The 23,180-nt window shown below is 40.8% G+C and overlaps 1 protein-coding gene and 1 long non-coding RNA gene across 9 annotated transcripts in view; one reads left to right on the top strand and one right to left on the bottom strand.

Moving 5' to 3' along the window:
* Nucleotides 1-23,180, bottom strand: part of LOC145434449 (uncharacterized) — a 60,626-nt gene that overhangs the window by 20,419 nt on the left and 17,027 nt on the right. For 5 of the 8 annotated variants that reach the window (XM_080311803.1, XM_080311807.1, XM_080311805.1 and 2 more), the window contains 11 exons: nucleotides 22,615-22,785; nucleotides 19,348-19,464; nucleotides 18,672-18,782; nucleotides 18,500-18,616; nucleotides 14,483-14,605; nucleotides 12,672-12,782; nucleotides 12,500-12,610; nucleotides 11,612-11,722; nucleotides 10,657-10,761; nucleotides 9,565-9,669; nucleotides 1,499-1,603 (listed from right to left, as the gene is read on the bottom strand). In XM_080311803.1, coding sequence (XP_080167929.1) covers nucleotides 1,499-1,603; nucleotides 9,565-9,669; nucleotides 10,657-10,761; nucleotides 11,612-11,722; nucleotides 12,500-12,610; nucleotides 12,672-12,782; nucleotides 14,483-14,605; nucleotides 18,500-18,616; nucleotides 18,672-18,782; nucleotides 19,348-19,464; nucleotides 22,615-22,785 — 1,287 coding nt within the window. The remainder of the gene's footprint in view (nucleotides 1-1,498; nucleotides 1,604-9,564; nucleotides 9,670-10,656; nucleotides 10,762-11,611; nucleotides 11,723-12,499; nucleotides 12,611-12,671; nucleotides 12,783-14,482; nucleotides 14,606-18,499; nucleotides 18,617-18,671; nucleotides 18,783-19,347; nucleotides 19,465-22,614; nucleotides 22,786-23,180) is intronic. The other 3 variants (XM_080311806.1, XM_080311809.1, XM_080311808.1) reach the window with 2 other exon arrangements.
* Nucleotides 6,092-8,711, top strand: LOC145434452 (uncharacterized). The gene is made up of 3 exons (XR_013913396.1): nucleotides 6,092-7,286; nucleotides 7,669-7,799; nucleotides 8,434-8,711. It is a non-coding gene; the product is annotated as an uncharacterized LOC145434452 (long non-coding RNA).

The raw sequence follows: 23,180 nt of genomic DNA, 5'->3' as shown, positions 1-23,180 counted from the left end.
CTACATAAGGTTACTGAGGGGGCACAACCATATTCCCTTTCACGATATATGTGAGTGTCCAGCGGTTAAGCCGTTAATACCAAATTCCCGAGTAAACCTAGGATTCACCCGGCAGTGACCCAAACCCGCCACCTGGTTATGACGCGACAATCTGGACGCTCTATCAATATACGTATTTTGTCGTCAATTGGAAGTGAAGACACAGATAAGTTGTAAATCTCGATATCAGTAGAGATTACAATTTATTTATTGGCTGACGAGGCAATATTTGACCGTCAGAAAAGCGACGAATGGCTGGCTTCTATTAGCGATAGGGTAGGGTTACCACCATATTTGAGTGGCACAAATTCCGGGCGCTCTTTAGCGCCCACTAGCGGATTTCAAAATGAGGTATGAGCACAATGTCGATCAATATGACGTCACACCAGCAAAGCTTTGTCTATCAACTAGAGGTGGTCACGATCCGGTTCAGGAGTATCTGGTTGCGTGTCATAAGTTGTAACCAGCGCCAAAGTCACATTTTTTCAGCCCCGTCCTGCTCAAATAAACACAAATTTTGGACCCACCATAGGGTAATCGATGTAACTTCCGGGGACTTACTGTATGCATCTGGTCGGTAAATGATTTAAATGAATTATGTCTATAATATTGGTTATTCCAAATATTACTACATAATTTTGATCCTCTCTCTGCCCAGATGATCAGAGTTAGCGGTAAAGCTGGTGGAGGATGATGACTTCGAAAATGCAACGAGTGTATTTGTACATCGCTGAGTCATGTTCATGTCACACCGATAGGATTATTTATCAGCCTAATGCCAGTGCGCACCGCACCACTAAGCTATGTAAACACCGCACATCCGATGGTTTCCAACCTTTTTTGGTCGCGACTCCATTTCCACTTCAAAAATGTTCCGTGGCCCGGCTCAAAATTTGATGGGCTGATTACTTATTAACGCTCGGTACATTTGTCAATACTTACTCACGGCCTATTTAGGAAGCTGATTACGTTCAACATCTTCGCGAACTCCAGAATAAAGGCAAATTACCCCCAGGTTTAGAACCACTATCTTTGAATAAAGCATCCAAACGGTGTAAACCAATATATATGATACTAAATCGCGCGCAGCGCGACGAAAACTTTCATGTATCATAAATCTCCCCAAAGATGATATTGTTCAATTTGATTTACGAAAATATTATGAGCATTCTTTAAGCCTTAAAAATTCCGGACATCTAGGCATATTTTAGAAATTCCAACCGGACGCAGTTTTAACAGTGCAATTCCGGACATGTGCGGGAAATTCCGGACGCATGGCAACCCTACAATACGGGAACACGCGTTTATCCATGCGGAAATTCACCGACGGCAGAGAGTAGTTACAGCCAACATGCCTAATCGAAAGAATCCCATCACAGTACCGCGGAGCAAACATATTTGGCGGCAATAAGTCCCAATCGACATCATTGACTTTCATAAAATGTGGGGTTTCACTTACCAACGCACGCTCCCGACTGCAGGACGTAGCCTGTTTGGCAGACACAGACTCCATTTTTACATGACGAATTTGGTCCGCACGTCACTCCGTAGCAAGGGTCAATTGCTGCAATGGTAACGGGCTAATTCAGATTACGAGTTCGACGACTAATTCCTAGTAACACGCTACAATCCACAGCATATTCAGACAGGAGTAAAGGGCGGACACACAGACGCAGCAAATTGTTATCAGTTTGCAGAAGTGGTCGGTCACGGAGTACTTCTTTTTCTAAATACGAAAGTGGATTTTGTCTACTGCTGTTACTCAAGTGGTTGCGTTTTCTAGATTAATTCCACTTTCATTTAATAGTTTTTAAAGCGTAACTATTCCATTTATGCATTTTGTCAGGTAAAAATTAGTGTATGGATGGACTGGACATATCCCAACTTCCAGAATTGCACCTCTATTCCTCGCCTTTAGTAATTCTGCATTGGAGATGAAGATGCATATTGCGATATTGAAATCTAGCACCAGCGATTGATAAACAAAAATCGGCGACGCCTCGCCCCAATCTATTTCTTCAATGTGCGTGCTTAAGTGGATCTTGGGTCAGTCGTTTGATTTATGTCGTGATATGATTACTAAATACGATATAAATAATCGTTACATATTTGAAAGCAGTATATATACACTGTAAAAAATCTGGTAGATTTACTGGGAAATCTCTGTAAATTTTGCAACGAATTATCGGTAGCTGCCAATCAGACATGGGGTGATTACTTTATGAATGTAATCGATTGCGATTACGATTACTTCGGAATCACGCGATTACGATTACGATTACAGCAAAATCATGAAGTAGTCGATTACGATTACGATTACATTGAAAAAGTAATCACGATTACTCACGATTACATTTGTTTTGATTAGGACTATACTCTTAAATGATATATGGGAAGACAATACAAGGATTGCGATGAAAAGGCTTAATGAGACATCAACTTTCTTCATCATGCGTCATTTGCTTATTACGTCATAATATATCAATTGCCCAACTTTATAGTGGATGATTTATCGCATCCAACGATTTGCATTATTGCCAGGTATTTACCTGCCGCGCCCCAAATTCCTTAATAGAGTGGGGAGCGTGCTCGAAGGGGACTCAAAAGTATTTCGTAAACCAACATATATTATAGAGCATTTTGGAGAATTTAATTAATTCTTGTAAATGTTTTTCGAGCTTTGCGATTCAAATATCTCTAGTACAGGGGTCACCAGCGCGGACCAAATGAGTCGCCCGCAGTCGCTGTAGTAGTGGTGGCTTTTGGGGTGGGCGAGGTGGGCGGTCGCCAGGGGGGGCTGGCTGGCCGAAGGGCTCCCCTATTTGGATTATGCGCTTTTTTAAGGATAATAACGAATAAACATGGAAATCCGTGTAAGGCAAGAATAGGATTCCGTACAGATGTGTCAATCATCATCAAATCTCTGCATATGTTAGAAAAGTACCATATCCCGATAATCATCACGTGTCTGCATGCGGTAGAATTACTTAGTTTTAATGTCGCGTATCTTTGCACACATGAAAAAATAGACATGGCCGAATCCAGCACCTGGCCAAACCTTGATAGATAGATAATAATAACAGATGCGAAAGAGGGGTCTGGGGGGCGAAGCCCCCCATAAGTTACGGATAGATACTTATAGGGGGGGGGGCCGGTAAGTCTCGCCCAGCCCCCCCCCCGTTCGTATGTAGCAAATATCCAAATGAGAGATTTGATAGTTGAAGCTCGTTTCATATGAGCAGCAGTTGAACATGGGTCGGCCGACGCCAAGGAGCATACGAACGCAGTCGCTCTGGGCATTGCTTGTCTTCGCCCACGCGGCGTCTCAACGGGAATCTATATAGTTAATATTCCCGAGTTTAGACGCGGAGATCGGCGCTTCTGCGCGCACTGCAGCAACGCAACTGAGCTTGGAGGAGCTGGTGTGAGTCCCTGCGAGTGAGCGTGTTTTTTTCGGTAAGGGGCGGAAACATGGATAAACGACGGGAGTACGAGGTAACCCGTCGGTCGTCGCAATAATCAGTACACATTACACAAGAAGTAGCTTTTTGTTTCAAAACAGTTGGTGACCCCTGCTCCAGTAGATAGCTGGGTTTGAAATGCATACCCCTTCCCCTCAAGAAAAAACATACATAGGCTATATTTTATGGGAACAGGCATTTCGTAGCCGGTCATTACCGCGCCACGATCCCACAACACGCCAAATCACAGATGCAGTTTCGGCCAACACGCAACTCCACGGGATGTGATACCAAAGAAATACCTTGGCCGAAACTTAGGGTATTCGTCCATTGTCAATAGCCGCGCTGAGTGGGCGGGACTAATAACTCCTGTCCTTCCAATCTGGGCCCACAATGCAAATGTCACCCGGCGCATCCATAAAAGAATAAAGCCATGACAATTTGTGTGTGCATCTCACAAAAGATATTCTTTTATTCTGCTACGTTTGGGCGAGTACAATATCTTGTGATTATACAACGGACTGGAGGTCGCGAATTAACAACATACAGTAATTATAACAACATACCAGATGCTATGAATATGAATTACGTGCCCCAGCTTTACAGGTAAATCTGACACTCGGGGCTCAGAGAGGTTATAAATGAATAGTAATATAATGCAATTACCAATATTATTGACGAAATTCACTTTTGAAAATTGACCAACGGTTGGACAGGGGAATTGCTGTTTTGGCTGAATTGCTGATTCTAACTACAACCCACGCTAACATGTCAGGCTATATAAGCGGATGGTCATGGCGTTAGGTCCAAATGCTAAGTAACGAACTGTGAAATAACGATTGACGCCCGTTTCAAGTAGTTATATGAGAATAAGATATGGTTAACATAAAAATTCTGCCTTCAACTTAATACATATACAGCAAGCTGCTGTTACGAGAAACGGCTAAGCACGGCTCGGTTATGATATATATCAGCAGCTGTTTATTTGTAATGCTTCGTTGTGGAAACTGCAATGTCTTATTCGACGAGTACAAAATTCCGAATCTTCGTCAGGTGCACGTGCGTATGTAGGCCTCCTGCTCGCCAAGCAGCAATGGTAAACTGCGTTTAACTAAGCACAACCAAACATTAATACATAAGTTACTATTTGAAACTATAGGCAGAGTGGTGATCAATATCCTGCTGCGAGGTAGCGGCTTCTGTAGTGTATTGATAACCTGATATACACCACGGGAGGTGTTCTTACAATCACACTACAATGTCCATCGCATGTCTGTTTACTATGTGTGGATACTTGTTACGCAATGACGAGCGGAGCTAATACTTCTGACGTAATAATGAGTCAGTGGCGTTTGAAAACAGACGTTTGTGCTAACGCTAACGTGGTATATTATCTCATTCTTGTTCACGAATATTCAGTTTATGTCATAGTCCTTGTACAAACAAAAAGTAATCGTTCTTTCACAAACAAATCGATTAGATATGGGAAGTAGTCGATTACGATTACGATTACTTCGGATTTTTTTCGAATGTAATCGATTGCGATTACGATTACTTCAAAATGCTGTAATCGTCGTAATCGATTACGATTACTAATCGCTATTACCCCATGTCTGCTGCCAATAACTGTGCGTAGCTTGTAATTTTACATTTTGATATGTATTATTACCTCAATTTAGCTCTAAAGTCAAGTTACCAGAATTTCTTCGAAAAATTACTGACATTTACTGGTTATTGAAGTTTACCAGGCTATTGGCAAAATTGATTAGCTTGAAAATCTCTGCAGCCAAGAGCCAATGTATACGTGGAACTGATGAATGTTACTGATATCATTCTCGTGGTGATTTGACCTGATTCAACCTCATTCGCGAGACTGGGGTCTGTCATACGGAAATTGTTGGCCCTAGTACCAATTTCGGTATAGTACATAGTAGGGTAAAAGAAACAACTGGCAATCGTAGATAGCCACTATATTATATTATAAGGCTATGGCTATACGGCCGGTCTCGCTGGTTACATTCGTTGTCACGGATAGGACTGATGAGTTAGAATATCAGTTTAGGATGTATAATATTGTTCGGGAAACTAGAAATATCAGCACCGCATGCTAAGTTGGCCATTTGTTAATGGCGAACAAGGCGAGTTAGGTTACCGTTACGCGTTACTGCTTTTTCTGAGATTCGTAGTAAACAACCAACGCACAACTGTGACATCACAAGCAGCGTCTGGTTTACGTAAGTACGGCAAGTAGTGACAAAATATGGAATAAATATCAACTTATACGCAATCAGATGGAAATGAAAGGGACTAGATGTAATGATAAATGTTTCTGTATGAAAAAACGACCCTAATCAAACATTATAACGCAGTGGCTAGTAAATATTATTGGTGGCATGTCAACGGATGAATACCACTTATTTCGAAATCTTAATAGTGTCGTATCGTCGTCTGGCCATTATTGAGATTTGAGCAAAGGGTGGAGCGTAGTGGTGCCACTCCTGGTGTTTTAACACTAGATCTAGTGTTTTTTCGGTTGTCCTAGTGTTCTATTGTTTTTTTTCGCAAAATTTTGCCAATCTAGTGTTTTTTCGGCAATTATGCGAATGATGAATATTCTAACGTTGGACTACTTAATTATACGCTAAATTTATCGCTAATGAGGCGATTTGGTGTCTCTGGCTGTGTTTGTTTTCAACAATTCTATGTGGTGGTGCAGTAACACGCAATTATTACGTAACAGGGTGCGCTGTGAATCCGTACTCATGAGCGAAAGTCTCTAAAAAAATGAAGAGCGATTTCGCTCTGATGCTCTGTCGTTTCTTGTTGAACTCAGTATGCAGATTCGGGCAAGATTTTCATTTGCCGAGACAGACAGACAGACAGTTTTATTGAACAAAATTGCAATAAAAATATAATTCATGCTGCAGCGCTACGATCTGTCGGTTTCCCGCGGATCATCCAGCCAGCTGCATTGATGGAGTGCTAATTAAGCATTGTTCAATTCGAGTCTCGCGTCATCAATAAATATTGAAAAACGTAAGCAGGCCGAAGAATAGTAAGAATAATAATAGTAAAATCAATCATTCCTCTAGCTGTGCAATTTCCCTCTGTGATATTATTTGATGAACTTGAACTTTGGCAAGATCGCAAAATGAGCTGCAGGTTATCAGTCAATGCCCTCCAACAGAATTTTTGCAAAAATTGAAATAAGTGCACAATGGATTCGGTGAATCCAGATTCCATTTACTGGGGAAGCTCATGACGAATTTCTTGGCATTGCCATATTCCATTGAAGTATGCTGCACATGGAAACCTCCCCATTGTTTGGTTGAAGATGTGCGGTAGTGAGCAAGATGCCCCACAAAAGATACTTATGTTTGATGGATGGTGTACAATCGAAAGATAATTTTTATGATGCCGCACAATTCGAAAGTGACAAATTTGGTTTATTGCGCTGTTGAATTCGTTTCATTAATTTTCGTTGAATAATCAATTAATCATGCAGTATATCATGCATATGTATCGAATTCATGTGTGGAACACTTCTTATCTGTGGATTTGTACCTTGGTCATCATGATTACTTGGCAAGGACAAATTTTTCCTGCAATTTACTAATCTAGTGTATTTTTCGCCAATCTAGTGTTTTTTCACGACATAATCTTGTGTTTTTCCGGGAACCTAGAGTGGCAACACTGGTGGAGCGAAGCTTGTTGTGCTTGAAGAAAGCGGACAGCACGATCGTTGAAGATTCCTAGGAATGGTGATTGGGATACGCATCGTAAAAGGTACAGTACTACATAGTATTCGTTGCCGTGAATATCTATGACTGTGCACACCACCGGGATGACTTTGATTTCATGATTGAAATATTTAATTCGCCGCATTCTCTGTTCTATTTTGGGATGTTAGTCGACCCATATACTGACCTGTGACACCACATACTCTGCCGCGGAGTAGTTGAAACTGTTGGCATGTTTATGTCATTTTTGGGCCATAGCATAGAGATGTTTCCATCCACTGCTGGATTTGTATGGCACACATGCCACCTCAAATGAGGAACCTTTTCCTTCAATACATAGGATCAGTGGTTGTCACCCTGGGGAACGCGAGAAATTGACTAAGTCTGTATGAATTCTGACTAAACATGTATTTTGCAACCATTTTCAGAAGACGATCGTTGAAGATGAAACTTATTTCGTATTCAAGAAAGCTCGCCAAATTCAAACTCCAGCAGCCGCGCTCAACTTCATTTAAGCAAAATTTTGATATTCTTTGAAGATTTGGAGGAATTCCCACGTGTAAGTCATTCATTACTTCATAGCTTTGGCAGTAGCCTAAAGCTCGTTGCGCTGGGTAGCTGTTGTTAATAGCTGGCGAACTGCACTGCGTAAGACAGACTTAGATGCAATATAGGTTGCTTGGTTTCGCCCTCAATTAAGCTACGCTACATCAACACAATTTAACTCAATTCAATTCCAAAACTGATCAAATTGAGCATGGCAGTACAGAACGACGCCCTGTTCTCTGTAGTCACTACCAGCATCAGGATTAGTCTCAGTGCAACCTACCTTGAAACAAATTGATTTATGGTACATTTGGGCGATCTCAAGATGTTTCCACTACCAATACGATGGACAATCCTGATCGGGGGTTAAGAAATAACAGCATGCAATAAATTGCATGACTAATAATAATTGGCCCACACGAAGATGCATTATCATTTATAACTTGCCCGCTGCATTTGATAAAGTAAGTCATGAATCTCTGCTATATCATGTAAAAGGCGGAGCCGTCACCTCACAATGTACCAGTACCGGTACTTCAAAAATTGTTATATCTTTGTTACCCTATTTGTCTTAGTAGTCTTTATAATGTCATGTCTAGGTTAGGAACTTTGCTTCATATAGAGACTTACGCATGAATTCTTTTTAGTGGAACTGCAAGATACTAGCTACACAGAAGGAATGAGGACGGGAAAAAGAAACAATTAGAAGTCTGGCCGATGGTGGAAGACCACTCGTGTTACTGCATGTCTCCTAAAGAAGAATTAGACCTCCAGCAGCAATACTTTTCCATCGATAATCTTCTCACCGTGAATCATGAATGATTATACACTATACAGTTTGTTCCAATGTCGTTTTGGGGGTGTGAAGAAGCTTCTGCGATATTTTAGCATCGGGTTGCTTTGCGATAGGTATGGGATGTACGTGAATTTACAAGCTGGTATGTAATCCTGATTTACAGAGACAGCATGTATAATATGTAGGCGGTAAAATTACAGTCCGAGTGGCAAATATACAGGATAAAATGTAGATTGGATATACCGGAGGTGACTGTAACATTACAGTCTGGCGTGTTAAGTGAGATTACCGGACGAGTGTAAGTTAAATTTACATTGACTAACGGTAATGTTAAATTACCACGAAATGTCTGGCTACCGTGCTTCCAAACATTTCGCGGTAAATCTAGTTTTTTTTTTACAGTGTAGGGTTACCATATTTTGGAATCGGGTAAGGGGGACACATTTTCAAAATTTTCAAACTTAGAATACCGGAGGAAAATCTAGAAAAGATGGTAAATTTTTTCCACTTCGTGGTCGGTTGACTGAAAAAGGTCACATTTGTCGCTCAGTGCCCGAAATACAGTTTTTCTTTCACATTATCAGTTAGTTGAATAAAAAACAAAACAAAAGGGTCAACTTTCCGGCTCAGCTCCCGAAACAGCCGCCGGAGCGTTACCTCACTGCATATTTACTCAGTCTCAGTCGAATTTAACAAAAATTCTCAAAATAAAGAGGACATTTAGGCGTCCTCGGAGGACATTTTCCAAAACCTGAAACAAGAGGACAAATCCTCTTAATGGAGAACGTATGGTAACCCTAGTATATAGGAAAATTATAGGAAGTGTTAGCTTCTCCACTATTCCTGGATCGAAGAAAACTTCTTTGCAGCGCGGTCTTATCAAGCATTGCTAAAGGTCATCAACTAACTCTTAATGAAAAATATGCTGTCAGCGACGGCTATCCCTGCTGAATGCTATGACAACTAGCAATCCAACACTAACCAACACAAACGTTTCCTTGAGCCACGTATCCAGTGTTGCAAATACATGTACCTCGGCGGCAGGTTGAATGCACTCCGCACGTAACTCCACTGCAGGGGTCAATAACTGTTGTATATGAAACACAGTTTGCACAAATTGACACTTTATTTTAGAGATAGGGTGCTCATTCTTCATTGAATTAAAATACATTTATATAGTATTCATCTTGGATATGAATATTGTTGCTGGATTGCGGCATGTGCGATAACATTTCCATCCATAACATTCCAGCGACCGCTCATTCTAATAGCTTCGGGAGTCAGGCGTGCTAGCACTGTCCCCACAAAAAGCCGACAACTTCAAGGCCAAAGTATGAATTTCCATTATCAATGGCAGGCTGTGATGTTCTCGAACATCTGCAATCTCAGATAGCTGATCGTACACGTAGGCATAAATAACTATCACGGAATCCAACATTACTTTGTATGTAGCATTATTTAACAATGGTGCAAATCGGTCCAGTTTGTTGTGTTTGTTATTGTTTAGTTTGTGGTCAGGTGAAACCGCGCATACTGTAAGTTAATGATCATTAATGCAAAATACCTTATTCAGCATTTTACGTAGCCAAGCTGGATTTTATGCTAACACTAGGGAAGACCTCTCGATATTGTAAAATGTTAAGGACACCATGGTTGTTTTCAGAGAGACGTTGCTCTCGATATCACCTTTAGGCGTTACATAAGAAGTGACATGCTGTCGCAAAACCATCGAAATACTGAATGCGAATTTGTTTCACCGAATGGCTGAACAATCGCTGCGTTTGGATGATGGAGAAAGTGCTTATCTTGATATCACCGGAGATTAGATTTGAGTGATTGCGTGATGACGCTATCAATAAGGCATATTGGACCATGCGAATGACGGGGAACTGGCGGTGAGTAGTGGAGTGGTGAATTTATGCTTATCCATACGAAAATTCCCTCGGGGCATAGCGAAGAAACGGCCAACATGTCACCTCTAACGAAATATATCACAGTACCACACACCGAACCACTTTGACAATGAGTTCCAATCGAAGCAATTAACCTTCCTAAAATGTGTAGCTTGACTTACCGACGCACACATCCGCCCGCAAGACGTAGCCTGTTCGGCAAACACAGACTCCTTTGTCGCAGGACGAATTTGGCCCGCACGTAACCCCAGCGCAAGGATCGATTGCTACAATTGTAATGAATTCAAATGAATGTTTGACGATTACGTTTTAGTAACATGAAACATGCTGCAGTGTATCCACACAGGTAACATAGTAACGGTTGCGTAGCACTTGTGTCAAATCCAACTTTATGCAGCAATGCTTCAAAAGATTTCATATTGCCCAAATATGAATAGAAATAATTTACATTATAATATATTAAGAGCTTCCATAATATATGTCAGATTGAACACAGTGTAACAGCCAACACATTCAGAGAGCATTTTGAAATCGTATTTTCACCATGTGTCCTACACTCAGGACGTTGCATGGACATTGGACACTTGCTGTAGCCTGCACAACAGAAAACGTGCCAGAACCATTGGGTCAGATGCAGATGATACGGGAAACACATTTCAAAATAATTCTTCCGATTTTGATATCTGTTCTCAGGGTCAATTAGAAATTTTGGGACTACATAAAGATCAGAAAGTTTCATAAGAATAAGAATGCATATACAATTATATACATGTATTAATCGGCATATTGCCTTTCCAGCGAAGCGCTCTTCAAGAGAGAGGATCTGAGCACAAGATCCTGTTGGCGGACAAATCCATTTCTTACTTTTGTCACAATTATATGATTAACTACTATGGATTGAGATGAGAAAACAGTACTACAGCTTTTAATTTTTATCATTAATCATGGTCAGCATGGCCAACAGCATTTGATCATAGCAACCTGGACTTTCTCAATTTCTCAATCCCTAAATCGAAATCTCTAACGATGTGGGGTGGATCTGCAAGATTAACGAATTACGCAGAGGCCTGTTGCCACTCTTCAGACACTTATAAACACTTGAATGTAATGACTCACGGATGCATTGTTGCCTGGTGGAATCAGTTTGATAGCCAGCGTTGCATCTGCATTTTCCTTGGAAGCACTGCGAATTGGTTGGACAAACCACTCCTTTGCATGGGTCAATCGCTGAAGGTAAAATGGCATATTTTGACACTTGAAGTCGGGTTGAATGTGGAATCACGGCACTATTCTTCATGGTACATCACACTATATGAGTAGCAAATGTACAGCTAATGTTTTCGGTTAGTCGGATCTAGCCCGAGCGTGGGATATTTTCTCTCCTCGCAGTTTTTCTGCTAATATATACAGCAGAGTAGGGATGTAGAAAAACAAGGAAAATGTTCAACCAATTCATAATGCATTCGTATGAGCACTTGAGCAGTTCTCTCGCTAACTCTGCTACTTCATCCAACAAATATTCACTAATACAAAATGTCTTTCTCCCTGCAATTGGTCATGTATTTCGATCATGTCTATTTATACTTGATTGATTTGTTAGCAACAAAAACATCTACCCTATTGTCGTTTGCGCTGATATGTGGAACAAATGTATACTGGTGATAGTGTTTATGATATCAGGGCGTTGAGACAACCAAGATCATTTACGGCAGTTTATACGTGTCTTGTGTGGTCCGTTTTCTACTTTCATTTAGCGCGACCCACGTTTGATCTTAGCTTTTGCAGCTCGCTCAAAAGGTAAAGTATTGAGGGAAGTCCGAATAAACTTTAAACATTTAAATAGGGAAAAATGTCTACTACTTGTAATATGGATGATAAGTGAAGTGACCACATGGACTGGACATTATAGTTACTCTGAAGTCCTTTGCTGTTATTCATAAGTCTATAAATCTCGGCGTATATTATTCATAATTATTACACTAAAAATACGAACGGAACACCAACCACTGCATGGTTCTTTACTAGGATCGCCTTGATAACCGGTGTCACATACACAGCGTCCCTGTTGACAGCTGGAGTATTGTGGGCACTGAACCGTACGGCAAGGGTCAATAACTGAAAAACAGGTTGCCTTCATAAATCACCGTCATATTTCGAGCGACACAGATCTACTTACGAGTGCATGGACCCCGTGACGGGTCGCCTTCGTAACCGGAATTGCAATAACATCTTCCCCGATTGCAAGAGGAATACTGAGGACACGAGACGGATTGGCAGGGATCGATAACTGGAATAGACAAAAATATGAGAGTTGAATAATTGCCGGTAAGAAATCATACTTCGTCCTATGTCCACAAAGAGCCCATTGACTCAACTCAGTATCCTACAAGACAATAAATAATCCACGACAATGAAATCGTACTGGCTGGACTGTCGGAATGCAAAAATGTGATGAAGGGCGACGCGGGTCTATTTCTCACAAATTATCTGACAATAGCACTCCTCGAAGTTATACAAACATATACCCAGACTACTTTGTACTTCACAAAATTAATAGCGTCAAATGTCTTGCCAGAACAACAGCTCAGTAGAAGTGAAAGTAGTCTAACAACTTAATGCATTGAATAAGTGGTACAAGTAGGCAAGAAGTACTTGAGTATTCCGAAAAAGTAGAAGACAGACAGACGAATTCAGGCAGACCGGGGATGCAGACATGATGATATGTTAATCGTCACCATAAAAGCAGTGTCAGTATCAGTTTATTGACATTTTCATCATTTCAAAACACACAAGACTGCAATAAAATCAAAAGATTGGAAGGTGTCGAAACGACTTGGAGTGGTAGTCTCTGAAACCAGACACCCAACTGGGTCTAGGCCAGTGGTTCTCAACCGGGGGTCTGCGAAACAATTTCAGGGGGTCCGCAAAACCTTCAAATTTGCAAAATGTGTGATCTGTCAACCTATTCCTTTTTTTAAAATTAGAGAAACTTCGAAGCAGTTTCGTTTCATACCTGCTAAAACTTAGGACTTACGTAAACAGAATGGCCGTCTGAAATAAAATATCTTACTTTGCGAGCTCATTTTAATCGCCAAATTGCCGATACCCTACTGATACAAACATATCGCTGTTCAGATATGTTTTATTAGGTTTTGGAATAAATTCGCTTGCAAAAAATTCACTTTCTCCTTTGATATACATAACCGCTGTTCCAGAATAACTTCAAGATGAGTTGCTAGATAGAAATGACGTTATATTGGTGCCGATGTTGCGATGAGACCCAAAGGTGTCGTCGGAAGCGTTAGACGCTTTTGTTACATTCCCCACCACCTAATAGCTTTGTGGAAATTATTGGAATTTTGACACTCGTTCATGTAAAATTGACGTCAAGGATTTTCGAGACACGGTAGTGTGTTTCAATAAATGTGGCCACAGAATTCGCTTTGAAATACTGAAAGTCGTCTCAATTTCAACATAAATATAGCATGATGTTATTTTAAATAATGGTAATTTTGTTGCTGTTTAATACTTGCCTACAACTAATACTTGAAGAAGACAGATGACGGTTGCACGATAGAGCTATATTTGAACTAAAACCTGGGGGTCCGCGGAAGTCTGTGACGGTTCAAAGGCGGTCCGCGAAGACAAAATGGTTGGGAACCACTGGTCTTGGGCGACGTAATTAAGAGGCATGAATACTGGATGGAAATAAATATGGGGAAACCTAAAACGACTGGGGGAGTAACACAGTGTATTCATTTCAACATGTCAACAGTAGATAGTCTGTAACCCATATAGAAGATAACAGAGGAAAGAAAAAGACACACAAAATAATAAAAAAATAAAAGAAATACTTCGTTACTGAGCAATGACCACAAGTAATCGGTACAACCATGTTGCAATGCGTCGCTATACGATTGACTATATTTAAATGTAATAGTTTGCGATTGGAGACTCCAGGAAAATTGGAAAAGTTGCAGAGCTCACCAACACACGTTTGCGTAGCAGAGGCAAAGACATATCCCGATATACAAATACACGCAGACACTCCGCCTTCAGTGGAACAGGTGCTGAACTGGGGACATGTTGCGATTCCACATGCGTTGGGAGCTGTAAAAATAGGAAATTAAGTGCCGCAAGTTATTAGCAATGTCATGACGTCCCATTTCCAGTTTGATGTATATTCAACAAGAATATGCAACGTCATGTGACGTCATAATCATTCCACAATCGGTGACGTCATAGTCGCACTAGAACGCACCTTACTGATTGTTAAACCACTCACGTGACGTTTTAATACCGGTCCTGCACTCATTAACATCAAGCTATACAGTCGAGTTATTAAACGGAATCTTAAAACGGTAGCCTACGATCATTGAAAAGTGGAACTGCGTTACCAGTCCGTCCGACGGCAATCGATTTAATGGAATACCGAAGGTTCCCGTTCAAATCCATCGAATAAAATTGAAATGTATGTCACTGAAAACCAGAGGTGGTCAAAGTAGTCAAGCAAGCTACTCAAGTAGAAGTAGAAGTAGCGACGAAAAAAATCTACTCAAGTACGAGTAGAAGTACTTCTTTCATACACAACCTAAAACTACTTGAAGAAGAAGTAGAATTGACTGACTTTAAATCTACTCAAGTAAGTAAGTAGTTGTGAAAATGATCGTCATTCGTTCGCATGGAATATCAAAATCCGCAAATTGACGAATGCGGAAGGTGTAGAGAGCTTGATTCATATTGATGCAATTTCAATGTCAATGTCAATTTTTGACAGAATAAGCAGTCGTCCATATCATGGGATGTAAATGATAGTGTTGATATGGAATGCGATACTAATTCTTTGTTTTCTCGAACACTCCGTTTAGAAAATATCATGCCATGGCGCCCTCCCCCATATTATAATGTCCCTAGCTCAGTCGAAGAGCAATACGGAGAAATTGTGTCGGATACTGCTTAAACATTTTGCGCGATTAGTATGCGTTAATTAGAAACATGGCAAATCGTAAAAATGCCATATAGTATATAGCTTTAATTTCGGAAAGTATTAGACTTGCTTCTATACTTCAACATTTGTGTTTTCCAGACAAAAGAACTGAAACTATGATTAGAACTCAACGTATAATACTCCTAATTGAAAGAAAAATGCAAATACTACTACTAAAAAGCGGAAAATATATTTCATGTCTTTTGTCCAGAAAGTTTCAACGGTGGTCTGCTAAAACAGGTCTAACATTAAAAAAATCAGTCCACTTTTCCATATTAGGACACTTCGTGGGCTGCTAGGTATAATAGGTTATTGCTAAAGTGCGAAACGATAGTTTCAAACGTTATGGGGTGTCGTACTTACTGTGATGAAATATTTGGTATAGGCGGCAATGCGGTGTGAACGGAACCACGCAACCCGGTGTCTAAATTATATTCAGCGATACTTTCGTTAAAACACATTTCTCCCATCATATCTACTGTGCGCGAAGCGCAACGAAAATCCTGGGTATTACATGACTATTATGAAAATTCAATGTTTGTACTACGTGAAAACAGCCCCCAAATTCCTTAGGCTATCTTTCTTATGGGGGGATTATTCTACTTCTACTTGACAAACTGAAAATAGTGAAAAGTAAGTAAGTAGTTCACAAAATATTAACAAGTAGAAGTAGCGAAAAAAAGATCTACTTGAGTAAGTACCAGAAGTAGAGGAAAACTACTTGAGTACTTCGAAAAAGTAGAAGTACTTCGATACTGACCACCTCTGCTGAAAACTTTGTCAATGTAATTCGCGCACAATGCGCCGTGCGAGTAACGAAATATACTACGCACTGGCAAGTTCGCAATGCGCGACTCTGGAATATTATGTTTCAAGCAGGCAAGAATGACGACTACAAACACGAAAGCGCGCAACCAATCAGTAATTGTCTCTTTCGGCCCGCACACTGGGTTTCTGACTTCGCGTGGAGTAGCCTAGGTCGCATCGCGGTAATTGTTTGCAGATTAAAACAGCGATTTTGGCGGCATTCCTGCATTTCGCGATTTACGCAGGAGTGGGCAAACTTTTTAGCTCGCGGGCCGCACTATATAAAACTGCGATACTAAGCCAAAATTCAATATTGTTATTTGAGTATATCGTGACCGACAGCATGGAAATAATACAGATGTATTTGTAAATCTTAAACAAATCAAACATTGATTTGATGATAACGTACACGCGTCAGAAACATTGCTGAGAATTTAAAAGATGGTAGTCCTCATTGTCAAAAGTAAGGATGCAAGTCGGTTGTCCCAATTCTTAGAAATGGCTGTAAATTTGAATCTGTGAGCAGCGATTTGCTGATTGTGCTTTTGTTTTAATTCCAGGACACACGATGCTGACAGCATCATAACCATGTTACCTTTAAATACGCTTCTACAATATATAAATATTATAAATATAAATACCCCTACACACATAAAGAACGAATCTAGCCAACACACTCGTGAATCGGTTCATCCAAGTAGCACCAAATGTAATAAACTTGCTCGTGTTGTCAAACTGAAATCACTCCCGTGTTCTGAATTAAGTCATTCACGTTTCATTTTCTGCGATGTTTAGCAATTCCAACCTTTAAAAATGCATGAGCCGCGAGGTCCGACTATCGCGACATCAATAAAATAAATGAAAAAAAATACTGTGGTAAGAATAAGAATATAACTGATCATTCTCATGTTGAAGCATTATATATTAAGAAAAAGTTTAATCAAGTACCCGCAGTAATTGGATTTCATTGATCAATATTTTTACAACGTTTCATATGGCTTTCGCAGGCCGCATGCGACCCGCGGGCAGTAGTTTGCCCACCCCTGGATTATGGAGTATATCGGTGTGTATATGCCGCAAACATATATCACGTCATATTTCTATTTAATGTAACGATTATGGGCTATAATTAATTCTAATTCCGGGCGCATGCCGTGATCTTATCTGTAGAAATCCACTGTCTACCAAATGCCCAATAGTTTGTAATTTGATATTACTGCTCTCGATAACATTCCGACCAGCAATCACGTTTAATGGAATATAGAATGTTGCCCGTCCAAACGAATCGAATAAATTCAGAATTGTGCCGTCTCGTGATGCATCAATATTTGACAACGAAATTCAATGTCGTGCACAATGCGCCGTGTTCATATCGAATGGTACACTGACAAATGACAATGCGCGATAATTCGGGAATACGAGTGTATCAAGCAGACCACAAGAAATACAGCCGGTCGCAAAGGAGAAGGCGTGCATCTAATCCAGTGTTTCCCAAACTTTTTTGAGCTACCGCTCCCCTAGACAACGAATAAAGTGCCAGCTCCCAACCCCGCTCACCACGCGTAAATCACAAAACGAAAGTTGTTTTGCATTTGTTAAAAATAATACCGAGACGGATGAAGCTGGTGTATTATTATCATCATCTTCGTCATATTGGGTTTCAGTTTTGATAAGAACAATCTCATTCTAAAATCTCCAGTCTCCACGTCTCGTAATGTCAAATCGGTTGTTGCTGTGAGCCAAAAACCTTGTCACGGCACTGAAAACACGTTCTATCAAATATGAGCGGGAAGGGCAACGATGAAAAAGTCAACCCGACTCCAGTAAGAGTATTTCTATTAGAGTTAAATCTGTATCCAGAACGACTGATTGGAGATATTAAACTTCGGGTTGAACAAAAAATTTTGTATACTGCAATGTAATCAGCTCCTCAATGATTTTGGAATTTTGAAAGTTGTCGCCGGCAATTGACCGATACAAGTCTGTTAGACCTTGTCCAAAACTTCTTTTTTCAAATAACTCGAGTACTTTTCTCAATAACCCTTCACCACATACATCTGTTATAGTTGAGCATGTCTGGAAAATCGCTATACATGTTCATTGTAATTGAGTAGCCTCCATGACTACTTTTGCTGATGGACAGCGTACTATTCCCTCGTAGTTACGGTCAGTCAAAGTCTATCGAGTTAACGGAATTACACGACACATACCAGCACAGTTTCCTGATCCATCCGGAATGTACCCTTGCTTACAAATGCAGAAAGTCTGTCCCGCATTGACAGAGCATTCTTGGTTCGGACCGCATGTCGTCGATGAACATGCGTTTGCTGAGATAATAAGCGATCAGTACACGATATTTTACCTATAATATACGTGACATACCTGGCACGCACGTTCCAGGAGAAGGCTGCACAAAACCGGTATTGCACACACAGGCTCCGTTCGAGCACGTAGAGTGCTGTTGACATTGAACACCAGTACACGCAGAAATAACTGAACGGAAAATATGTCATGTAAATCATTCCGACAGAATTCTGCAAAAAGTCACTATGACGTAAAGTATGGCAATTCCTTGTCTGAGTATGGATGACCAACCTACGGTAGCTATTCCAGCCTGAGTCAGGTAGGCACGGGAAATTCTTACAGATTCGTCACCACAATTGGAGTTGGCACTGATTTTATATCACACTCGAAGGAGTTGATCTGTTCTCTACACTGGTCAGAGTGTTCAACGAAGATTGCCAATGCTTGCATCGTGTGAGGATTTATGAATAACGGGGTATACGCGAGTGGTATCCAGATATCTAGATCAGGATTGAACTATATGTGCCAAAGACATATGGCGTGCTTAGCGGCTACATGATGCAGGAAATGCTTCGTCAGCTTTTGCAGGTTTATGTGTCGGGCAGTGCAGTTTCACAAAGTGACAGCGAAAGGATGTACGAATGGGCGTTTGGCGCTAGTTTTGTTTACGGGGAAGCGCTGGCATACTCTATTCTATTGACAACGTTGGTGGAAATTCAACAATAATATTACAGCATAGTGGAGAGTCTATTACCTACGCAAACGTTGCCTACACGCCTGTATCCTGCCGTGCATTGACACACTCCAACAGTTCCCTGTACGTTGCAAACACCATGAACACCGCAGTCGACTCCATAACACGCGTCATTGCCTGGAAAGAAACGATGAGGAAGTGAAAGCAATGGGATCTACATTCAATGATTTGCACAAATGATGATCAAATCTGAAACAGCTTGATCCAAACAATATGCTATATTCTATCGTAATGTGAGTGTGTATATTGTACTGTGCTAGACTTCACTACAGTGGTTCTCAGTAGGGATGGTGTGAACGTGAGGTTCACGTTCGCGTTCTGTGTGTGAACCTCGGAAATTTAGAGGTTCGCGTTCACAACAGAACCTTGGTAGGTTCTGCACTGTGAACCTTTTTCATATATTACAATTTTCACTTCATTATAACATCTTTGGTTCAAATTTATTGCATTTCAACTGCGGGTCACTCTATGCACGGCGCTGGCAGCATAAAAAAATCAACAATAAACGAGCATGCACCTTGGCAATCTCAAAAATTTTACTTGCTTTGTTACAAAAGTTTGCTCGAAATATCTAGCTTTCCGTTTGTGATTACAAACGGAAAGCTAGATATGACTCTCTGCTGTGAGCTTGACCCGCAATCCCACAACATCACGAGCGAAATACACTACATGTAGTCAGCGAATGATGCTTATTCAACCAATCAATGAGATTGATATCGTTTTGTGATGTAAAAAATCAAGCAGGCGCGATCTTGACTTCATATGTTAATGTATCATTAAAACCAAATCCGTGCGATTGAGGTGTTGGCTACTGCCGTATAACTTGTTAATGGGGTAATATCGGGGACAAGTATAGAAACCTGTTTGACACTCTGTTCAATATCAACTCAGACGCCGACTACATTGTACGGTCTGGCCTAGACCGTTAAGGCGTAAGCTTATATTCCCTGGTAAGTCCTCGTCGCAATTGTCGGCAAAGCGACGGAAGATATTGATTTTATGGAATTATTATATCATTTGATTGCCTCAGTTGATACATTTGGCGACATTTAAAACGCCAATATGTGGCATTATGTGGCCCGAGTCGTCGCTAGGTATCGCGTACAATTGAACATTAATATTGGGTTGGAATTAGCAATATGACGTCACGTGACGTCATGAGGTTCACGTTCACGTTCACACAGAACCTTTCAAAAAGGTTCGCGTTCACACGAACCTGAACCTTTCAGAGGTTCACACCATCCCTAGTTCTCAGTCCTCAATTGATTTTGTGCATCACCGAGTCTCAGAATTATAGAATCTGGCTACACACAATTATTGAATTCATACAGAATTGTAAATGCCAAATTGGCCGATCCGCATACTGATCGATGTGAATTTTAGCCGTTTAGTTGCAATCTAGACTTAGGAGTTTGTAAGTTGAAATCCTTCGTTTCATCGCATTATTTTGAACTGGTGGAATTGATAACAAATGATTGATTAACGGAAACAAAAATATTCCAGAAATATAAAAACGTTCACCTTCGGTATCATGCGTCAACATAAGAAGTCTCATTAATATCCAAGTGAAGATTCGCGTTGCATATGCAAATGCTGCATATCGTGAGAGATGACAATCGTGGTATTTCGTAGGCCAGGTATAGGGGAAAAGGACTAGGACGTTTTATATTTCTGCCTTTGATGTTTTTGCGGCATATACGTCGACTCATGATATAAATACTATCAGGTTTGTAATGACTCGAGTCATTTTCTCAAAATACGGAAATGACTCGACTCGACTCCAGTCAATCTGTGGACTCTTGGACTCGAGTCATTGCGCATGACTCGAAGCAAGTCATATGACTCGAGACTCAGGCGGCCAAGACCGACATGTAATTGTAATTTCGAAGAATAGTAAAGTAACCAGCCTATAGGGATTTCGTCTATCGGTACTGGTACTTGAAAATGAGACCAGAAACTGCTAAAAATGTGGAAAATTAGTATATCATACATTCGATATGACCAAACAGAGTTACAAAAAGTGGGGTTAACAAGACTTTAACGGGAAACTGAGTAGTCAACACAATGACTTGGACTCGGACTTGACTCGGTGGTAAATTGAAAATGACTCGACTTGACTCGAGTGGAGTCAAAACTGTAAAAGTGAGATTGATTTGTGACTCGGAGCGTCATTGTGACTTGGTTACAACCCGGGATACTATCGATATGTACATTGTAGCCTACATACTGCATATATGCATGCATATCATGGATGTGCGCATGCCGCTGGATGGAGAGGGTGCAGAATAGCCCTGCATGGAATGCTCCCTCTGAGCTGCGCGCGTGCGCCACCGCGCACAGAAAAATCTGTGCAGCGCACAAAAAGGCCGAAGTGATGACCTTTTTATTAGTCGTTACGCACTGTTGTGCAAGGGACCGCGCAGTGAGCTGTTGGTGAATGCGCGCAGACTTGTGAAAAATGAGAGGGAATATTACTCGTAAGGATTTCTATAAGTCTCTTAACACCACCTATGCTATCCCGGAATGCTGTACGACTAGAGGGGAAGCCACAGATACTAGTTATACTTATAAGGTATTTGTTATGACTCAGGGCGCACCAGTAAAGGGTTCTGGATCGCGTGACAACGAACGTTTATGTAATTTCCGCTGTAAATAAACGAATATGTCACGTCACAATACTATTTTAAAGCAGGTATTACCGAACGGTCGGCCGCGGCTCAGTGATGTACCGCCAGAGATTCTTAGGTGTGCTATCGAATCTTTTTATTATTTTGGATAAGAACTGTATCCCTATTTACCATAAGACTAGCAGACCAGCACATAGCCTACTACTTATATGCACCCCAACTGCTCCAATAGCTATTAAATGCTTAGCCTACATTTGACCATCACCATGAAACCAATCGCGACATTGTCGAAGAGTAGGGTAGGCCTAATTGACAAGTTGTAATCGGGCTGCTATGTCTGGAAGGAAGTATTTGAATCGTTACGCGCTCCTTATGAATCAACTCTTCAACAAAAATCGTCACTATGTTATAGGTTTAGTTTAGATTCATGTTGACGCCCCTTTCTTGCTGTCATCGTGATAGTGATAGGAAGTGGCATATCAAAGTTTACGATCAAAGATTTCAAGTTTACCGCAGTGTAGAACCTTCCCAGTCCATTTGCAAACACGAACTACCGTACTATTTAGGTTGGCTTACTTATTGCGAAGATGAACATAACGTTGGAACCATTCCAAGTAATTATGAATTGAATGATACTTACGAACGCAAACTCCCAATTGTGACGAGTGATATCCCTCGTTGCAGACGCAATAGCCTACACCGCCGATTGCCACGCATTGTGAGTACGATCCGCATTGCACCGCCGCACAAATGTTCGATGATACCGGTGTGGTGGTTGGTCGCGGTTGGGGCGGAGCTGTCGGTGGCGTTGCTGCACCCATAAGAAGTCAGCCTATTAGTTTAGCAGCAACATAAAATATCATCAGGTGCGGTCACAAAATGACAACAATGTTGCTGCATTATTGAAAAAGGTTTCAAAGAGTTGGTGCTTTTCTATTTCGCAGAAGTATTTATGCATACTTGCACTGCTCACTCTGGTAGTGTTGCTCCTAAACCATAACTGACCTTATTTCAGCAACAGTATTTTAGTCGAGGCTTATGGTAGTTTTCAACTACGAGATGTAGAAAGAACTGTTTGACGAAGGTGCTCAGTAACGATGTGCTGCTTTTTCGGAGTGCTCAACTGCTCAATTAGCATAATTTGCCTTCTTGTAGTACATCATCAAGGGGTTAGCAAGTTTTTGGCCAAAATACTTACATTTAAAA

This window comes from Botryllus schlosseri, chromosome 2 (assembly GCF_051294905.1).
Source record: "Botryllus schlosseri isolate E-star chromosome 2, Bs_hap1, whole genome shotgun sequence".
In the NCBI taxonomy this organism is placed as follows: domain Eukaryota; kingdom Metazoa; phylum Chordata; class Ascidiacea; order Stolidobranchia; family Styelidae; genus Botryllus; species Botryllus schlosseri.
The sequence above is the reverse complement of the archived record's forward strand: the minus strand, read 5'-3'. Positions and strand labels throughout refer to the sequence as shown.